Below are 19,422 nucleotides of genomic sequence, written 5' to 3' on the forward strand. Positions count from 1 at the left end.
GCCATCATGTAGCCCCCACATGCACATATAGCTGCTGCTTAAGACATGTGTTGATGGTATTCCAGTGGGGTAGTTGTTGTGGCTGGCACACCAAGCAACATGTACAAAAGAAATTTGAATGATAAAGAAGAGCTTAATATTGATATTTAAAGCATACGGTATTGTATGTTACATGAAGTGTGTGGGGTGGGGAAGCAAAAACATTTTGCTTTGTGTGATTTTTCTCCAACTTTTACTGCCTTCCATACCTTGTTGTATTTTGTCCATGAGGTTCCTCTAGTCTTCATTATACGTTTTCTAGGGTGGCTGCAGTTTATAGAATACAGCCTAATGTGTATTTTCTACTTCCTCTTTGGTAACACTTCTTACCTTTTTGGTTTTTTAGTAGTAATATGGAGGATCAATGAATTCTGAAATATGACAGTTTAAATTTAAACCTGAATTTGCTTAAGATAAATACAAAAACTGTTTTCTTCATGTACACCATAGAAATTCTAATAAGGATATATTTGTTTTTGTTTTAGCATATATGAGCTTGATGGGCAAACCAACAGTATGGATGATACAGAGATAAATACTGAGATTATTGGTGCTAAAGGAGGACTCCTAGATGACAGCAGTTTCGTCTCTGGAAAAAAGAGTGGCATTCCCAAATCACAAGAGACTGAAACATCAGTTCAGAAAAATACATTGTCTGAAGAGCTATCAAAGGACAAGTCTGAAAAAGCCTTAAGTGGAGGCCAGACATCTCTATTTATACACACTGGTGCTCCTACTGTTTCTAGTGAAAACATTCTCCTGCCTACAGAAACTGTTGTTAATGGACCAGTTTTACACTCCACTTTATCTAAAACTTCCATGATGAATAAAGGCAGCGTTTCGTTAACCACTGCACAAACTGCAGTCCATCAAGCAGATTCTTGCTCATCTACAACAGTGGTACATGATCTCCAGCTTCCCACAAAGACTTCATCCCAAAACTCATGTCAAAACCAGGCTTTGTTTTTGTTACCTGAAACAGCACATTCTAAGAACCTGACACATTCCACAAAAAATCTACCTCCCTCTGCTTCAGTTGCTTGTGATACACAGTCATCTATAGGAAGAAGCATAAAATCAGACAGCACTTTAGTAAGCCAAGTAGATGCATGTGAGGGTAGCAAAAGTTCACTAGAAAAAGATGACAGTAACAAATCATTAACAGGCGCTTCCTCAGGTACAGGTGACTTCAGAGCAGAAAGAGATGCAAACTGGGATCCACAAAAAGAGTTTATAGACTTTCTTATGACAAATGAAGAAACTGAAGAGAAGTCACTAGTTCAGCCTAAAGTGGTTGTACAGAAAAGGAGAAAAAGAAAGATGGATGTTAGCAAAATAACACGTTATACTGAAGACTGTTTTAATGAATCAGATTATATTCCTGATAACTCAGAGTCATTAGATATAGAGTTTTTGGAGCAGGGTGAGAACCTTCAGGTAGTAGAAACAGAGAGATTTTCATTAGCAAAAGTAAAGCCTGAATCAACAGATGAGGAGTTTGAAGTTGTGGATGCCATCCAGCAGTTGATCTATAATCCAAGTGATAAATGTGCAGGTGATACTTCTCCTGTTCACACTGGCACCTTTCTTTCTAATACTCTGCTAAACAAATGTGAACAAGATGATTTAGAATCACCATCTAACTTCAGTACTGATGAGCCATCATTTTACCCCTGTACCAAGTGCAATGTGAATTTTAGGGAAAAGAAGCACCTGCACAGGCACATGATGTATCACTTGGATGGCAATAGTCACTTTCGTCATTTAAATGTTCCAAGGCCTTATGCATGTAGGGAATGTGGCCGGACATTTCGAGACCGCAATTCCCTTCTTAAACATATGATAATTCACCAGGAAAGAAGACAGAAGCTGATGGAGGAAATTCGTGAATTGAAAGAGCTCCAAGATGAGGGTAGGAGTGCACGGTTACAGTGTCCACAATGTGTTTTTGGTACCAATTGTCCCAAAACCTTTGTGCAACATGCTAAAACCCATGAGAAAGATAAGAGGTACTACTGCTGTGAGGAATGTAACTTCATGGCAGTAACCGAGAGTGAACTTGAATGCCATCGAGGAATTTCTCATGGGGCAGTGGTGAAATGTTCAATGATCACTACAGATTTATCTCAGAGAAAGTTACAGAAGAAAACATTAGTAAAAGATTCCTACATGGAATCATCAAAGAAGTCAGCTGACTATTTGTGCAAAATGTGTCCATTTACTACACCAGCCAGAAGCATTTTAAAGAAACACATGGAATACTTGCATCCAGCATCATGCATAGATCCTTTTGGTAGCCATCTTAGATTAGAGAAGCGAAAAAGTCACATAATAGAAGACCCTTTAGACTTTGGTAGCAGGACTAAACATTTGATCAAACAATCATCTACCTTTCCAAAGAACTCTGTTTTGAAACAGGATATAAAGAGACCGTTTGGTTCTGCATTCCAGTCAAGTAACTTTGCAAAACTTCACAAGAGACCCCCCAGGATACAGAAGGCTCGGAAAAGCGTTGCACAGTCAGCTGTAAGTGTGTACAGTCAAAGCTCTACAGACAAGCCTATTTTGAATAAAAATAGCATTGGCCAAAAACTTAGATATTTACATCATGCAGGAAAGCAAAAGGCTACTGTCAAAGCTAGCAGTAATTATTTATATAGGTATAAACATGAAAACCATAGGATTAAAAAATCTAGCAGCCCTTATCTTTTACACTTAAAAAAGGAAGCTGCAAGATCTGTCAGATCTTTACCTTTATTGTCTTCAAATAATGCTCATAATAGATTTATTATGGATTCTCTTAACTGTGATGCAAAAAGACCAGGAGTCTATACAGATAGACATGTAACTGTAAAAAGATTGGTTAAAAGATCCAAAAGGGAAGGCTCTGTAACAGGAGATGATTTGGACAGTTATCCAGACTTTCTACATAAAATGACTGTTGTTGTTTTGCAGAAACTTGCTGGAAAAAAAGAAAGCTATGAAATGGAGGATGAAAGTTCATGGGATAATGTTGAACTGTGTGATTACACTACTCGGTCTGTGGAGGATGGCTCTTACAGTGATATTAATCAGGAACATGTAAACCTGTTCCCTTTATTTAAAGGTAAAATTGAAGAAGAAGTTGGCGGTAAATCTTCTCTTAGATATGAGCAAAATGATGGATTTTATTTTGAGTATTATGAAGATGGAGAAGGTAGCAATTACCTGCATGACTTTCAAGATCCTCATAATTTAGAAAGCATAGGCACATCATTGCCAAAGCATAATTCAGTTTTCCATTGGACTGACTTATCACTTGAGAAAAAAACCTGTCCATATTGTCCAGCGACTTTTGAAACTGGTGTTGGATTGTCTAATCATGTCCGTGGGCATCTTCACAGAGCTGGGTTAAGCTACGAGGCTCGTCATGTTGTCTCACCTGAGCAGATTGCAACAAGTGACAAAATGCAGCATTTTAAAAGAACTGTGACAGGAACCCCAGTTAAACGAGTTAGAAAAGGTAAGAGTCTTTTTTAATAATGGTGTGCTGGGCGAAGGGGATATAAAATATGTTTGATGTAGAACTAGTTTTACCTCTCTCCTGGGGTGGCTTTGTTGTTTATGCTCTTGGCTGAAAGTTTGACATGAGTTGTTTGAGCAAGCTGTTTGCTAGTGTCTGTTAAATTGATAAACCAACATATTTCTGTTTCTCTAGCTATTGAGAAATCAGAAAGTTCTTCAGAACACACGTGCCAGCTCTGTGGAGGTTGGTTTGACACTAAAATTGGATTATCTAATCATGTTCGAGGACACCTGAAAAGGCTTGGTAAAACCAAGTGGGATGCTCACAAGTCTCCAATCTGTGTTCTCAACGAGATGATGCAAAATGAAGAAAAATACGAAAAAATCCTGAAGGCACTGAACAGCCGGCGTGTGATTCCCAGACCATTTGTCGCTCAGAAACTTTCATCCAATGATGATTTTTTATCTCAAAATGTTATACCTCTTGAAGCATACCGCAATGGCCTAAAGACTGAAGATATATCGGTGTCTGCCTCAGAGGAAGAAGGGCTGAGTTTCCTCAATGAATGTGATGAAGTGAAATCAGTACTACATGATGAAAAAAAAAATCAGTCTCTTACACTGATAGAACTTCTGAAAAATAAAAGGTTAGGAGAAGAAAGAAATATTGAGATATCTCCTCAAAAGATCCATAATCAGACTGCAAGAAAGAGGTTTGTTCAAAAATGTGTTCTTCCGTTAGATGAAGACAGCCCTTTGATGTATCAGCCGCAAAAAATGGACTTGACTATGCAGTCAGGTAAGATGCTTGTTTATAGCTAGTTTTATTATTCCATTACAGTATCAAGTATTAGAACACATGTTGCACCATAGAATTTAGTCAATAGTCTAAGATTAGTTCTTACTGAAGTTTTTTCTTGCATGACTCTAAGCAATCCCCCCCAATCTTTTGTATGAAAGTTGCATCAATGTTGTGCATACAAGTTGAATTTTTAATACAACGTTGCTTATGGTCTATAACAATTAAGGATTCACATACAGAAAAAAATATTTGAACTCTAACAAAACATGATGTAATACTCAGATGCTTCACATCTGGGGGAATCCCTACATCTTTCAGAGATTATAGGTGCTGCAGATGTGTAACAGATATGTAATCTGCTCATATTGTTAGGATTGTTTTTAATCTTGTTGGGTGGGGAAGGAGACTAAACATTTTTGTAAATTTAATGCATGCTTGGTTGGGTAATGGTAGACGATGTATGGACTGTTATATTTCTAGGTTATATCTGTCCTGTGAGCGCTACTGGTAGCCATTGGCTTGTTTGAACACAGTTGTTGCCATGCGGGTTCTGATACAAAATCTCTGGAATTTTATGAACTGAAATTCTTTTAGGAATTGTGCAAAACAAATTTATACTCTAGACTAGTTTTGCTCATAGTCCCCATAGCATAGTTTTAGAGTGCTCTTTTTAAAGATATCTTTCAATCTTGGCTCTCATGGCTCAGGGACACTCTACTTAGAAAGAATCCTTTGACAACACCTTTGCACAAACTGTCTTGCAGCTATCATTTCTTTTTTTAGTTTCAATAAATATTTATGTAAAATACTCTGCAATTGAAGTGCATGATCTTGTATTGTTTATTGTTGTAGAGGTTCTTTCAGTACTGCAGCAATTGCCCTAATACCTGATTCTTCTCTAGGAACAGGTATGTGATCAGCAGACTTCATGCATTGGGTCTGTGACTGCAGGATGCTGCTTCAGGCTGCAGGTGAAGCCATAGGTTTTCTTAACAGGCAAACTTTGAAACATTTAGTCCTGTGCCTGCAGCATGAAGCTGTATAGTACAGCAATGGGTACATCGCATGATTCTGCTGATTATGTTCCAGTTCTTACTTTTGACATTTCACTGATGTCTTGACATTCTAAAACTTGATCTGTATAATAAAGGGACAGAAAAGGTTATGGTATTTATAATCTATACATGGTTCATTTAAATATTTTGGTGAATTCCTTTAAATTATTTTTCCAATAAAACTTGGAAGACAATGCCTGAGCTGTACCTTTATACTTTGCTGCTTTGTATCAGTGCTGTTTAATGTTAGGTGGCACATTTCCTAAACTTCATCCCAAAACAGAAAACTACTTGCACCATTATAAATAGGGCTCCTTAGGTAAATGTGATTAACATAAGTATTGGCTATTAATTTGCATTGCTCCATTAGTTACTAAAATTAATTATCTTAAAAGTGTTCCCACACAATAATACCTTTTTTCAATTATATTAAATGAAATTTCATGTTTGCTATTTAACTGTTTTTTATTTTAAATATTTGTATCTTTAATATATCTAAATATCACTTTATTTCTTCAACCGGCTTCTCCTTTAATAAAATGTTTTGAAATGATTTTTTTTCTAATGTAGTGTAGTATAGGTAATTTGAAGAAACCTGTGTTGTCCAAGACAATATCTTTTTGCGAAGGGCAGTGACAACTTTTATTTGTGTATTGAAGTCAAGTTGAGAAGAAACCATTTGTACTGATGTAGTTTGGTATTGTTTCACCGTGTGTTCTCCCCTGTGATAGTTAAGATGTTAGTTTGTTGATCATTTGTTTAGCACAAAGATTTTAGCAAAAACTACAAATCATTAACTTTCAGTATTGATTGCGCATTCAAAGTAATGAAGATAAAATGCACTGAATAAAATGTTTTGTCTAACAGCTGTGCAGTGGTGTGTTTTACCACCTTTTTCTCCCAGCCTTCATCAGCAGCCTAATTTAGTATTGAGCCTTTTACAGTCGTGTGGGTAAAACACTTTAATTACCACTTTGTCAACTAGACTTTCTAATTCTCTTTATTGGGAATGTTTCAAGCTTTGAAACTTCTTAACAGAATTGTGCTATTCAAATCACAGGATTGTATTCTGGGGTTAAGAAATAATCTGTGTAATGTGAAGATCAGCAGGCAAGTGATAATAGGTGTTAAATTCAGAGAAGCTTAGGGATTCAAATCGCGCCTTCCATTTTTCTCACAAAATAGCATGTTTTGTGCTAAATGCAACATATGAAAGTAATAGCCATTAGCTTGGATCCTCCTGGTGTACGAAACAATTGTTCCAATGCCGTGAACAGACTTGAAAGCAGTTTTTAATACAGAATTTTTCCAAACGCTTTGAGAGTTTCATTTTTTTTAAAGAGAACTGGATTATAGTTTTCTTTTGAATGATAGGTATGCCTGTGAAGCTTAGAACGTGTGTGCATTGCAAAACGGCGTTTACAAGTGCTGTTAGCCTGTCCAACCACTTACGCGCTTATACACGAAAGAAGAGTGCTGGACTTTTGACTGGGACAGGTATGTTTGTTACAGATGTAAAATCAAGTCTGTCTGTATACGTTTTTCTCATCAGACTTGACAAAGTCATTTACTAATTCAGCTGACATTTGAAATTCTTTGAAACAGACACTGAAATCTGAGACAGAACTTTAGCAACTTGTAAACCTAGGTTGCTATTGTCCATTTTTTCATGCCTGTTTTTTTATTCTCATTGTTTTATTTTTGATCCAGCATTATTTCATGTATTTAAACAGCTGAGAGCTGAATGCTTTCCATTTTCTGGCTAAATTCAAGAGGCTGCTGCTGTTAATGAGAGGATATGCCAGAATATGTCTTTTTTCTTTTTAATCTGTCATTACAGCCCATCCCTTAGATAAATTAATACTGAAATAGGCTATACACGGACAGCTACATGTTTGTACTATTTTTGGCACCTCATGTTTAATCATTATTTTCCCCATATAGTCACTTTTTGTAGTTTATGTTCGTCTTTCACAAAAATAAATTGGATAGTGACATCCCAGAAGAATTACATTTACTTACCTTTTCAGTACTTTGTACTGTGAAGTGGCTTTTGCTTGTACTGCATGGGTCCTTACATGAAACAAATGCACCTAATTATTGTGGTCCAAACTGGCAAAAGAAGCAAGAGTAACTAAGGAGACATCATGGGGTTATTAAAATATCATGAAGATTGTGACACAGAGGGGCTTGAGCAGTCAAACACACACACACACAAACACGCAGAGTCAAATGTATATAAACAAGATTTCTCCAGGTGAAAATACTTCACAATGCTGCCATCTGAAAAACTGTCAAGACTACTTAGCGGGGTAAACTGGTAGAAGCACAAGCATATGAACCCTATAGAAACCCATTAGTAATCAATCCAAGCATTTGAAATAATTAGCAGTCCATAGAAAAGCATGAAAAATAGTAAGCTTGAACAATGGTATTTCTGTCTTATGATTTACCAGTTGGTATGCTTACCTGTCTCCTAACCTCAGTTACTCTCTGAGCATACCAGTATATTAATTACTTATCTCTGAGTTGGCTTGAAATTGTTCTGCTGTTTGTGAGGGAAGTTTGAACAGCACATGGGGGTTTTGTTTGTTTTTGTAAAAGTCACTGCCTTGTTATCACTGTTCTGTGATGGAAGGATGAGGCAGCTGTTTGTTCCCTTTGACCATAGCGTTGTTTAACACGCAGTCAGAAGAATACATAAAATTGCTCACTGGCACTCTTTAAGTTCAAGCATTCTAGTTTAAGAGTGTGCGTACATAAATCTTGTTATCCCCAAACTCCATCACTTAACCATAGCGAAGGATACTGTGTCCTTGCTACTTTCCTCCCTTGCAGTCTTTACTATAGTTGTTGGCTAAGCTGGCACTACTATTAACCAAGGTTAATGTTTGCCTGGGCTTGGTTTTAACCATAATTTAAAGTTGGTCTTAAATTTGGTTAAAAAATAACCCTGCTTAATGTTTCCCATGATTTAATGTTGATACCCGTGCAACCTTGGGGGGAGGGGATTAATATGCAAAAGGAGGATGGCTCTACAGACTACAGGTAATCCCTTAAAGTTTGGGGAATCTTAACATCTGCATAAACTCTTGTAAATTATCAAAGCATTTAATCATTACCTACTTAGTTGTCAGAAATAACTGTGATAGTTTCCGTACGTTAGACTCTGTTGTTGGAAAGTCAGGCTCTGTCATCACACTTGCAAATCACCTCATAATCAAAATGAATAGGAATATTTGTAATTTGTACAGAACTTCCATATGCTGTTGGCAAAGCTAGACTGCAACAGATTTTGTGTCGGGGTTTCTTGTGTTACAGACTTGTTAGTTTTGCAGAAAATTTAGCTGTCTACAAAGAAGAAATAAATATCTTTAGGACTATGAGTTATAAATTTTAGGTTAGATGCAAAGGTCTAAATCTTGCTCATCTCTTTCTTCCCATTGCAACCATCTATGTTCCCTGAAAAGCTGGGTCTGCGGTGGGGGGGCACCTCCGGGACATTCTCAGGAATAGTAGTGGGTACAAGGTGGGGGTCTGCAGTGCGAAGAGGGAATTGGCAAAAATTGCCATTCCTTTTTATGTGGGAGAAGAGGACTGTGGATCTAACCCTCTATGTTTAAGCATTCAGTGTCAGCAGTATCTGTGAAGAATTGTGTATATATTTCATGCAAAACTTCTGATTTTCTTCTACAGGCTTCATAAGAGGATCTTGGCTTCAGTATTTTTGGCAGACTTAACAAATCATTGTAGTGTAGCCCTGCCTGTTTTTATAATACAGACTGTGCTGCTGTTAAGGAGGAAAGTCTATTCTGTAAATCATAGTTCTATTGTGATTAAAGCTTTGATGTCCCTATGGTCAAAGGATATACCAACCAGAGTATGAAGCATTTTTTTCTTGTTCCTTTCATTTTCAAAACAGTACACCACTTTTTTTGTGTATTTATATAGTTTTCAAGGAAATATTATTTCCTTGAAATTCCTTTCAGCATTTTGTTTTTTTGTCCTAGTTGCATAATTGTGTCTGTAAACAACCTTTATTGGTATATATGACAATTGACACAGAGAGAGTACTCCATCTTTCTGTGTTATACTTCTGAGGACACCAGTCACAACTGCTGGCGAAACGTCAGGTCCTACAATGCCAAGACCAGGGCCATACAGCCTGGAAAATCCAGAACAACTAATTGCTATGGGACTTCATCTGTATTTTGCTTTTGAATAGGAGAAATATCATCAACTATCAAACTAGTTGAAGCTGAAAATAAATGTTTTTCCAGGGCTACACTGGCTTTTGGGCAAGGCATTGGCGTTTTTCACTGAATCTTGACTCTGTATCTCTACAGTAGCAGTAGTTTTAGAATATTTTCTCTTCAGTGCTTGGTTAGATTTTGGGAAAGTAATGGCTAACTTCAGCCTTGGAAACTGGACTCTCCCTTGCCAGACTGCTCAGAAAATAGACCTCTCCTCCTCTTGTAATTATGACATTACTTGGTTAAGAAATGATAGGCAATTCAGTTCCGAAGTCTGAACAAGTTGTTCATGTTCCACGTAGCATAGTCATTCAAGAATCAGTGCTGACTAATGAGAGTCTCTCCTTCTCCTTCCGCTCTGTCAAGCACTCCTGCCAATTGGAAATGAGAAGCTGACACAGAAGCAGTTGCATGGAAAAGGCACCTACCAGGTTAAAAGCAGTGTCTTCATGTAAAACATTTTTATCCTGCTCTTTCATCACAGAGTTAAGGAGCAATGTATGTGGTTCTTTCTTCTTAATTTTATCCTCACAGCGACTAGTGAGGTATGACTGGCCCAGTGCCACCCAGTGAGTTTGATGGCAGTGTGGGAATTTGAACTTGGGTCTCCCAGGTCTTAGTCTAATTGTCTGACCCATTACACTACACAGAAGCTGTCATGCATTTTGCCAGTGGCAAACAGGGATCCTAAGCAGTTTAATCCTGGTTGATATGGAAAGAGAACAAAAACGCAGTTCACCACTGCGTCTGTTTTAGATCTCACAACAAATTATGACTTGTTGGCAACCAGGTAATCTTCTATGTATGAGCCTTGTACAAGGGGAGGAGGGAGTATATGAGCCCAGTGACTTCCAAGACTTGTTCTGACAGCAAGCTATTGTTTGCTGTTTCATCTGAATGCAGTCATTTTTCTGTAGTATAAGAGAAAGACAGCTAGGTCTTCTGTCACGTGCTAATAATCAGTTTGGCATAATTGGGAATGGCAAAGAAGTTTCTCTTGTGCCTTCTGAGATTTTTCCTGTCTCTTTTTGCCTTGCAGTTCTCTGTACTTGTTGAAATTCTTCCTTATCAACCTAGCACCTCTCTTTTTTTGCCTCTGCATCTGTGCTTTCTAGCACCTGAGACTCCTTTCTTTCACTTAGTGAGTTGTGCTCTTACACTTGTTTCCTATGCTGATGCAGTGAAACACAAATGATACTTAAGAATAAGTCTAGGTCATTTTTCATAATTGATCTATCTGGAGTTGATGAATCAATTGAAAGTATCAGATTCTGTTGTGATTAAATATTTCAATTTACCACTTATTTCTCAGTTACCTTACAGATTGGTTTGGCAGCAGTTTGACGGCAGGTAATACACACAATTATTCAGAACAGAGGAAGTTACATTCAAGGAAATACTATTCTAAGAGGGAGGGCCTTAACTTCTGGCATAAACAGGTTCTAGAGGACCAGGAGTTAGATAAAAATGTAACTTCCTTTCGACCAAGGATAGTGTTATATGTATAAGTGGCTAGATTCAGGTTGGTAGCTGTGTTGGTTTGAAGTAGCAGAACAAAGTTTGAGACCAACAAAGTTTTACTCAAGATATAAGTGGTATATTAGCATAGTTACGTGTATTCTAAATAATGATTTAAATAATGATTCTAAAACAATATACTAATTCAGTGTAATTCATCTTGGTTCTAGCTTTCACTGAGCAGGCATAATATTCTTTCTTTTCTTTTCTTTGTATTTTTGCATTTTGTGTGTGGGTGTGCGCTCATGCCTGGAAGTCATGGCAACCTCTGGCGACTCCTATTGGGACACGGAGGACATTCAGAGAAGTGGCTTGATAGCCTGCCTTTGGCCTCCCAGCCCTGGTAATTCATTGGAGGTCTCCCATCCAAATACTTGCCAGGGTCAGCCCTGCTTAGGTTTCGAGATCTGACGATTTCGGGCTTGCCTGGGCTTTCCAGGTCATGGCAGCATGCATAATATTCTGATCAACATATATTTGGACTGTCTCCCCTTTTTGAATCTTTTATGACCTGTGGAGTGTAGTTTACCCACTGTGTACTCTTTTTAATTGTGTAATTGTATTGTATTTACAAGACACTTGTAGTATATTTTAGTGAGTCTTAAGCTTAAATTATTGATTCATCTGCTTTTTGCCATACTTGAAAGTTGAGAATAAATTTATTGGTTGCATAAGCTACAGTTAAAAAGAATAAATGGTTTATTGTGAAAGGAAGAGGAAGACTATAAATAAACAGAGCTTATCAAAAGTACCAAACTGACATTCCTAGAGAATGGATTTACAGAATAGCTGTGCTTTAGGTTTTTGGTGGGCAATGTTAGTGTTACATGTCAGATTAAAAAAGCATCATTGGATAGAAGGCTGCAGTTGCGTATTTCACTGTATATAACTTTAGGGGCATTATTTTTAATGAATGTGACAAAATGAGACATGGTTTAAGAATGTCATAGAAATGCAGTTTGTCTGTAATGTAAACTATTGATTAGGCATATGGGACACTTTAACCAGCCCTCAAATCAGAGGATGATACAACCTTTGGAGTCCTGGGAATTGTACAGAGGAGCAGTGAAGTAAGAGAGATTGGACATGGAAAGCAAGGAAGAAAAGCCTCCATAACATACTAGAAATGTTGTAAATAAAGCTAGTACTTGTAGTTTGCTGTTGACCTTCTTTTGACCATGCAGAGTTGTCTTCTGACTGGTGCCAGGGCTGTCTAAGCACCCAATCATGTAATGTGTCTCATGCATCATCAGACCCAAACTGGAAAAATTCCTTAATAGTAAGAGAACTATTTAGTTAAATGTTCTGAAGCCATTGGACAATTTTTTTTTGTTGGAATGGATCAGATTTGTAGTGTAGGTATTATTTTTCATAAAACTTTAGAAAGTTTTACTCAGACCCCTGCAATGTAAGTACTTATGTAAAACCTGCCTGTCTGGTGTAGTCAACATCTGTGTATCTGCTGTTGCTTCCTAGCCTTCCATCACAATATTCTTACCCTACTCGGACTATTTTGTTTCTATCTACCTTTATCTCTCAGCACTTTAAAACTAGCAGAAAAAGTCAGAATAACTTTGTAATGCTCTTTTTAGTGTGAGAAAAAAGTGGCAAGAGTATTATGATTGCATCTGCTGTCATAATAGTGTTGTGATACTTTTCACTAGCACTGGAAAGTGCCAATGAGTTAACCTTGAAAGCCTGTTCTAGCCTTGACACATTGAGGGATTCAGTCAGGATGGTGTGTGTATGTCTGGAGAGGGATGTGGTGGAGGCAGGTGGTAAGCGATGCTACTTGTCTCAATTGGACAGGTAAGTGAAAACTGCATCATGTCAAATGATGCACACAAGCAGATTATTTTTCTGTTAATTTCTAGTTACAATTCGTCTCGGCAGCAGTTACTAATGTAATTTTTAAAACTGCCTAATTTTACAGGTCTTTATGTAAATAAGTTGCTAAAATACACCAGTCACGGTAGCATTTGTTTTTATGTACGTCTGTAATGGAAAAGCAGTACATAAGTTTCCTCAGATTCATGATTAATGTCTGTCATTGTGACACAGATATATGTGCAATCCTTTCAACTGAGTTAACTGAAAAACCAGAAGTATATCACACAAGTGCCATGAGAAGTGTTGCGTCTGTGGTGCTTTATTTTTAAAAAATATTCTATAGAGTCTGAAGTCAAGGCTAGATTGTTCTAACTTGTAGAGTGACCCTTCAGCCCACAATTGTACTGTTTGTGTGTGTTTATTAAGAAAATGTGTTGCCTCTTTAGAGAACCCACTCAAGGTAGCTTACAAAATAAAATATACAACATTATTAAAAGTTCCTAATAACAAAAACCCATCTGGAATATAAAGCAGCACCTAACACTGAGCCAGCTAGATGGCAAAGTCTTCCCATGCAAAAGGCAGGACCTCTAGGTAGGAGCTTTTTCTAAAGACATCAGCAGGCAGGTCTTTTGGAATACTTAATGCCATTTTCCTGGTTTTTATTTTTCTGTATTCTTGTTGACTCTCTTAACCATGGAGCTTGTCATAAATACACCTGAGATTAGAATAAATTCTGGGTCATTAATTTGGTGAAGATAGGGCAGCCCTGTAACTGTGGTATACAAGAGAATGAGGGGCCCAGTATGCTGACCAATTATGTTTACATCTGGCTGAACTGCTGGTGATTATCAAATGCAGAATGGGAAAGTGACTTTTTAAAAATTTGATCACTTGGCATTGCACATTTGCTAAGAGGTTCTTGTATATTTTCTTGGAGTGTCGCGTAGGACTGTTTCTATGCTGTGGTTGCTTTGTCCAGATCTGTGAACTAGAAATCATTACTGGCCTTCATTTGCAATCTAAAGAAGCTTATCCAACAATTTGGTACTGTCAATGTATTGTGAAACTTAGGGTTTGCCTCTAATAGAGGCACATCAGAGTTCCAGAGCAGTTTTTTTTAATTTTACAAAATTTATACCCCACCTTTCTGCCCCCATAAGGGTCACCAAGGCAGCTAATAAAGTAAAACATACATACACTCGTGGGATAGGGTGGGTAATAACAATAATAATAATAATAATAATAATGATAATGATAATATCACATCTTAAAAACCACTAAAATCAACAAAAACCTCATTAAAGCAATTAAAAATACATAGAAAAACATGAACAAGCCATTAAAACATTGGCAGGAAGGTGGTCACTGAGGGAACACAAAATGAAACAAACCCAAAAAACCCCTCTTCACCTGCTGGCAGAAGATGGCAACAGAAGGGGACAGACCAGTCTCCCTGGGGAGAGAGTTCCAGAGTTTTGGTGCCATGACTGCAAAGGCCCTCTCCCAGGTTGCCATCCACCTAATCAGAAGGTGGGGGCACCTGAATTAAGGCCTTGGAAGATGACTGTAGTGGTCAGGTAGTCTCATGATGGAGTAGGCAGTCCTTCAGGTATGTTGGACCCAAACCATGTTGGGCTTCAAAGGTCAACACCAACACCTTGAGTTATTCCTATAAGCTGATTGGGAGCCAGTGTAGATTGACCAAGACTGGAGTGATATTGTCCCTACAGCCCACTCCAATCAAGATCAACTAGTGCAGAATGCTGTAACCAGGAAGCTTCCAAGGGCAGCCCCACACAGAGCTCATTTGCAGTAGCTTGATCTAGATGTAACCAGGCATGCACCACAGTGCATAGCTTTCAGTAATCTTGTACAAGACGAGCTGCTATTGGAGCAGATACTGCTGATGTTGTTTCAGTTACTGAGTACATTTGTCTGTGGTAGGAGTCTAGTAATTTTGATGAGAATTTGGAAGAATACAAATCTTGTTTGGAAATCTAGTCTTAAGAAAATTGTCTTAGGAAATCTAGACTTAAGAAAATTTGAGCAGTGACTAATTTATCTCATTACAATAAGAGTTCTTGTTCGTGCTGTCCATATAGAGGTGGTCTTTAGTGTCTTTTCAGACTAGTTCTTCTACTATTATCCTAGAGATAAACATAGGAATGCAAGTATAGTACAAAATGTGGATTCTTGTGGCTGGGAATAATGGTCTACCAATGCGATGTGTCACATTTTTTTTGATGAGGCAATTTGCTCGCAGATGCCGATGTACAATAGTTTGAATACACACAACCTTAATTTTCTGCTTTTCTGTATACCATTTTGGAGATGGTAGGAGATGATATGAAACACTTAGTTCTAATCATGTCTATCAAGTGACAGCCTCAGTCTAAGGGTTTGAAATTTTATTTTGAGCCACAAGTTTCCTGTGTTTTGTTTTCAACTCGGTGGTGGAAAAGAGCTGTGAATATTAGGCTTTGGTAGTATAGGAATCTGTTAGAGACTGGAGGCTGTTGTCCCTCCTATCCTACTAGCTCTTTGTCTATAAATGCCATAGTAGAGAAAACCTTAGATAATAGGATGCTGAGATCATTTGACTTGATGTAATTTTTTACATTTTCCCCCTTGGGGGAAAAGGGCTTATATTAATATTTATCTGGGAGTTAGAATTCTAACTATTGTTGCAAACTTTATTTTCTTACGTGTATTAGTTGGGTAGAAAATGTGAAAGAACACTTTACTAAATATTCTGTCATTGGAGTCTGATTTCCTTGTCATTCGATTCTAATTTCATTAGGAACTAAATAAAGCACTTTTTTTTGTTATGAGACTTCTTTGTTATACAGAACAGAAATATCAAATGCTTCTTCCAGAAGAGAAATGACAGCTGTGAAATTTGTTAAAACTTAGTTTCAGGAGGGTAACTATGCTGGTCTGCATTAGAAGACCTAGATTTGAGTCCAGTAGTACCTTAGAGACCAACACGATTTTCTGGGTATAACCTTTCGAGAATCAAAGCTTCCTTAGATATCTCTAAGGTACTACTGGACTCAAATTAGCTCTTGTTAAAACTTAGTTTTCATTTAATCATTGATCTTTATATCTTATGGCTGGATGAATAAAATGCATTATCTTGACATTTTTGTTGCAACACAGAACTCTATTTATATAATTCATTAGCAGATTGTTGTTTGTATGATCGATTATAGCGTAATATTCTGAAGATATGACTTGGTCAGCAGATATGCACATTGTAGTACAAAGGTTGAACTGTAGAGGAATCAGACATAAGAGATTATGCATGAAGATAGCCTGAACACTTTGATAACGGAATATGATATTCAGAAGTCGTAAGAACAAAAGGCTCTCCAGCATAGTACGGGGGTGGGGTAGGAGTGGAAATCATGACAAAAGACTAAGCATTCTTTCTTTATGTATACCTATATGTAAACCTTTTTTTCTTAATAGCCATAGATTGTAAGCAAAAAAAATCAAGATCAAGATCTGGGAGCAAGAAAAAAATTCTGCCATTACCTCATGGTGCTGATGAAGTTTACATACTCCGATGCAGGTATATAAAGGATTATAATGGGTAAACTGAAATTCTTGGTTTAAGTTGTTTTTGTTTCAGTAGTTAGATCTATATCCTATATGTGTGCTTGAGATAGATGGCAGGATTAATCAAAATTGAGGCCTCTGTTTTAATACGGTTTTAACCCATGTAAAAAAAGCCTGAAGCACTTGTGCTCTTTTGAATAGTCTTATCCATATGAAAATTCAACAGATGGCTCTCCACTGAAATCCATCTAAAGGAGGTTTTGAAATGTTTATAAAACATCTGGAGAGTTGGCTTTTGGCAGAACTTGGTGGTAACTCTGCTTGGTAGAGGCCAGCACCTTTGTCTTGTGCTCAGAAACTCAGGGAAATTGTTATAAAATCTCCCCCTCCCCATATTATCAGATGCAACATTTTTTGCTAACTGAAGCTTTTGAATACTTCCAAAGTAAAGCACCAGATAGTTGGCCATCCTTGAGTTGCTGTGTTCTTGCTTTCAGAAAAAAGCACTCTGTGTAATTGACAGTAAAAACGATTATTGGGACATGTTCACTCAATTCCACGGGTAGTTCTCAACATGGGAGACTGTGCCTCTTCTCTCCCACCTTGCTAGGGTGAAAGTGTGAACCTTGGAAGTCTGAACATGGTATCTCCCTGGCCAAGTGATGCAGCTGTACCCAGATATCTGAAAGCAATCCTGATTCCAGGAAAATCCCTAATCTGTAGGACATTCCCTGTTACTATGGTATCTATTTTATCTGGATTAAATTTCCGTTTACATTCTATATCTTAGATATGAAACAAAGAAAGGGTTTTAGGGAAGAGAGCATGCTAAGTACCACTGGGAATTAACTACTAACTATAGTATGTAATATGTTATGTATAATTTGTGGTGTATAGCCTTCTCTTCTATATAGCTCTAGATGTTTGAAATTACATGAACAATTGTTGGATACATACCCAGAAAGTCTGTTTACATTTAAGCAGCCATGATACTTTTTATGTAGTTATTTTGTGAACTCACTAATCACAACACTAATGTGCCGTATTTGGCTGCTTTTAAACTCTGCACAGGTTTTGTGGTCTGGTCTTTCGAGGTCCCTTGTCTGTTCAAGAAGATTGGATAAAGCACCTGCAGCGCCACATTGTCAATGCAAATCTTCCTCGGACTGGGGCTGGCATGGTGGAAGTCACATCACTGCTTAAAAAACCTGCCTCAATTACTGAAACTTCATTTTCTATCCTGATGGCTGAAGCAGCTTCATAGGACATTTGCATTGGATGTATATTTGAAATACTTTTGTTAGTTTTTTTAAAGTTAAAATAAATTATCTGTTTCTGAAACCTGGAGCAGGAAAATGGGGCAAAGAACGACAATTAACATCCAAACAATGAGTACTTAAAACAATTACCGTAAGTAGTCTTTATATTTTATATAGGGTGGAAGATGTGTTTTTAAAGTTTACTAAGTTTTTTGTCAATTACTGTGTTCACTATTGATACAAGCCCATTACATGTAAGCAGCCATTTTTTTAAATTGTTGCACATGGGTACTTACGACTGGTTTTATGAAATGAAAACGTTCTTTACAGTGTTACCGAAATCAGTGCTCTGTTTATTAAAGAAAAAACCCCTTGCTTAGTAAAATATTATATTTTGTTTGTATGTATGTAGTGTTTTGTACAATACCAAGAAATGCTAATGCAACTTACTCAATTTAGGGCATTAATTATCATGTACTTCATAGTTCAAGAGACTGTTCCATTCAAATTGGGCACTTAGTAATATTCTATCTAGCTGTGTAAGTGTTTTTTAATCACACAAGACTCTTTTGTACTAAAAGTGGAGGGAAACTTGTTAAACAAATTTCTAAAAACTATGTATATAATACTGGAAACTATTTGTGGTAAGGAAATATTCTTTACTTCACTAGCATTTCTCACTGACAATAAATGGTGCATCCATGCTACCTCCAACTTTGTCAGCTGTAATGGTATATATCCTTTTGTTGCATCAAAAACTCATATTTTCTTTAATGCAAGGCTTTGTTTTGTTAACAAGTCTCTTTCTGTTGATGCTTTGCTCAAAGAGAAAGTTGCTTTTGCCTCCTCTTTTAGTTCATACTGTAGAAATGTACTACATGGCTCAGCCAACACTTTTTATTTTACAGTTGCTTGAAGAGCTCACTCATAACCCCATTGGACACAAATAGAAAAGTTTCTACATATGAAGAGAATGTTTACAATTCAAATTTTAGAACTTGTTTTGGATGTAATTATATGTATGAAAACTGTAACACTATGCTCATGCTAAGGACCTATTTACAGAATTATTGAAATAAATGTGCTGTGAGGATGGAAAAATATGGTGCAGGTGTCTTGATCACGATCAATATTGGCTGTTAACAAAAGCAAAACGTCACTTTCCCACAATTAAGCAAATTCCTTTTTGAAAACTGGTTCTGTATGCAAGTAATGTTTCATTTTATTCATGTAGGGTGACTAATACTGTAGTTAAGCCAAGGAAATGCATTGATATTGTTTTGCGTGTAAATAAAGTTATAAAAGCAGTTGAGATGTGAGGAGTATTTTGGTGGAGAATATACATACCTCACAGCCAGTGAAATTGCTTTCCTCATGGTATATCTCCTTACCAAGAATATATCTCTAAATAAAAAGGGTTAAAAGAAAATTAAATTGTCTGTAATGTGGAGTATTTCTTATTTAAGATACAGAGTTGATGTGTCTGTCTTGAGTTTTAAATACTATGAAGGCCTGTTTCAAATATGAGTCCAGTGGCACCTTTAAGACCAACAAAAGTTTATTCAAGGTATAAGCCTTTTTATGCAACTTCTGAAGAC

The 19,422-nt window shown here is 37.1% G+C and overlaps 1 protein-coding gene across 4 annotated transcripts in view; it reads left to right on the top strand.

Annotated features, from left to right (window-relative positions):
- Nucleotides 1-19,213, top strand: part of ZNF644 (zinc finger protein 644) — a 56,124-nt gene extending 36,911 nt beyond the window's left edge. For 2 of the 4 annotated variants that reach the window (XM_015420190.1, XM_015420191.1), the window contains exons 4-7: nt 525-3,541; nt 3,737-4,342; nt 16,476-16,578; nt 17,637-19,213. In XM_015420190.1, the coding sequence (XP_015275676.1) occupies nt 556-3,541; nt 3,737-4,342; nt 16,476-16,578; nt 17,637-17,829 (3,888 nt within the window). In that variant the 5' untranslated portion in view covers nt 525-555 and the 3' untranslated portion in view covers nt 17,830-19,213. Of the gene's footprint in view, nt 1-524; nt 3,542-3,736; nt 4,343-6,774; nt 6,898-16,475; nt 16,579-17,636 lie in introns of all 4 variants that reach the window. The other 2 variants (XM_015420194.1, XM_015420192.1) reach the window with 2 other exon arrangements.
- Nucleotides 19,214-19,422: the final 209 nt, after the last annotated feature.

Source organism: Gekko japonicus, unplaced genomic scaffold (genome assembly GCF_001447785.1).
Source record: "Gekko japonicus isolate JY-2015 unplaced genomic scaffold, Gekko_japonicus_V1.1 scaffold134, whole genome shotgun sequence".
Classification (NCBI taxonomy): Eukaryota; Metazoa; Chordata; class Lepidosauria; order Squamata; family Gekkonidae; genus Gekko; species Gekko japonicus.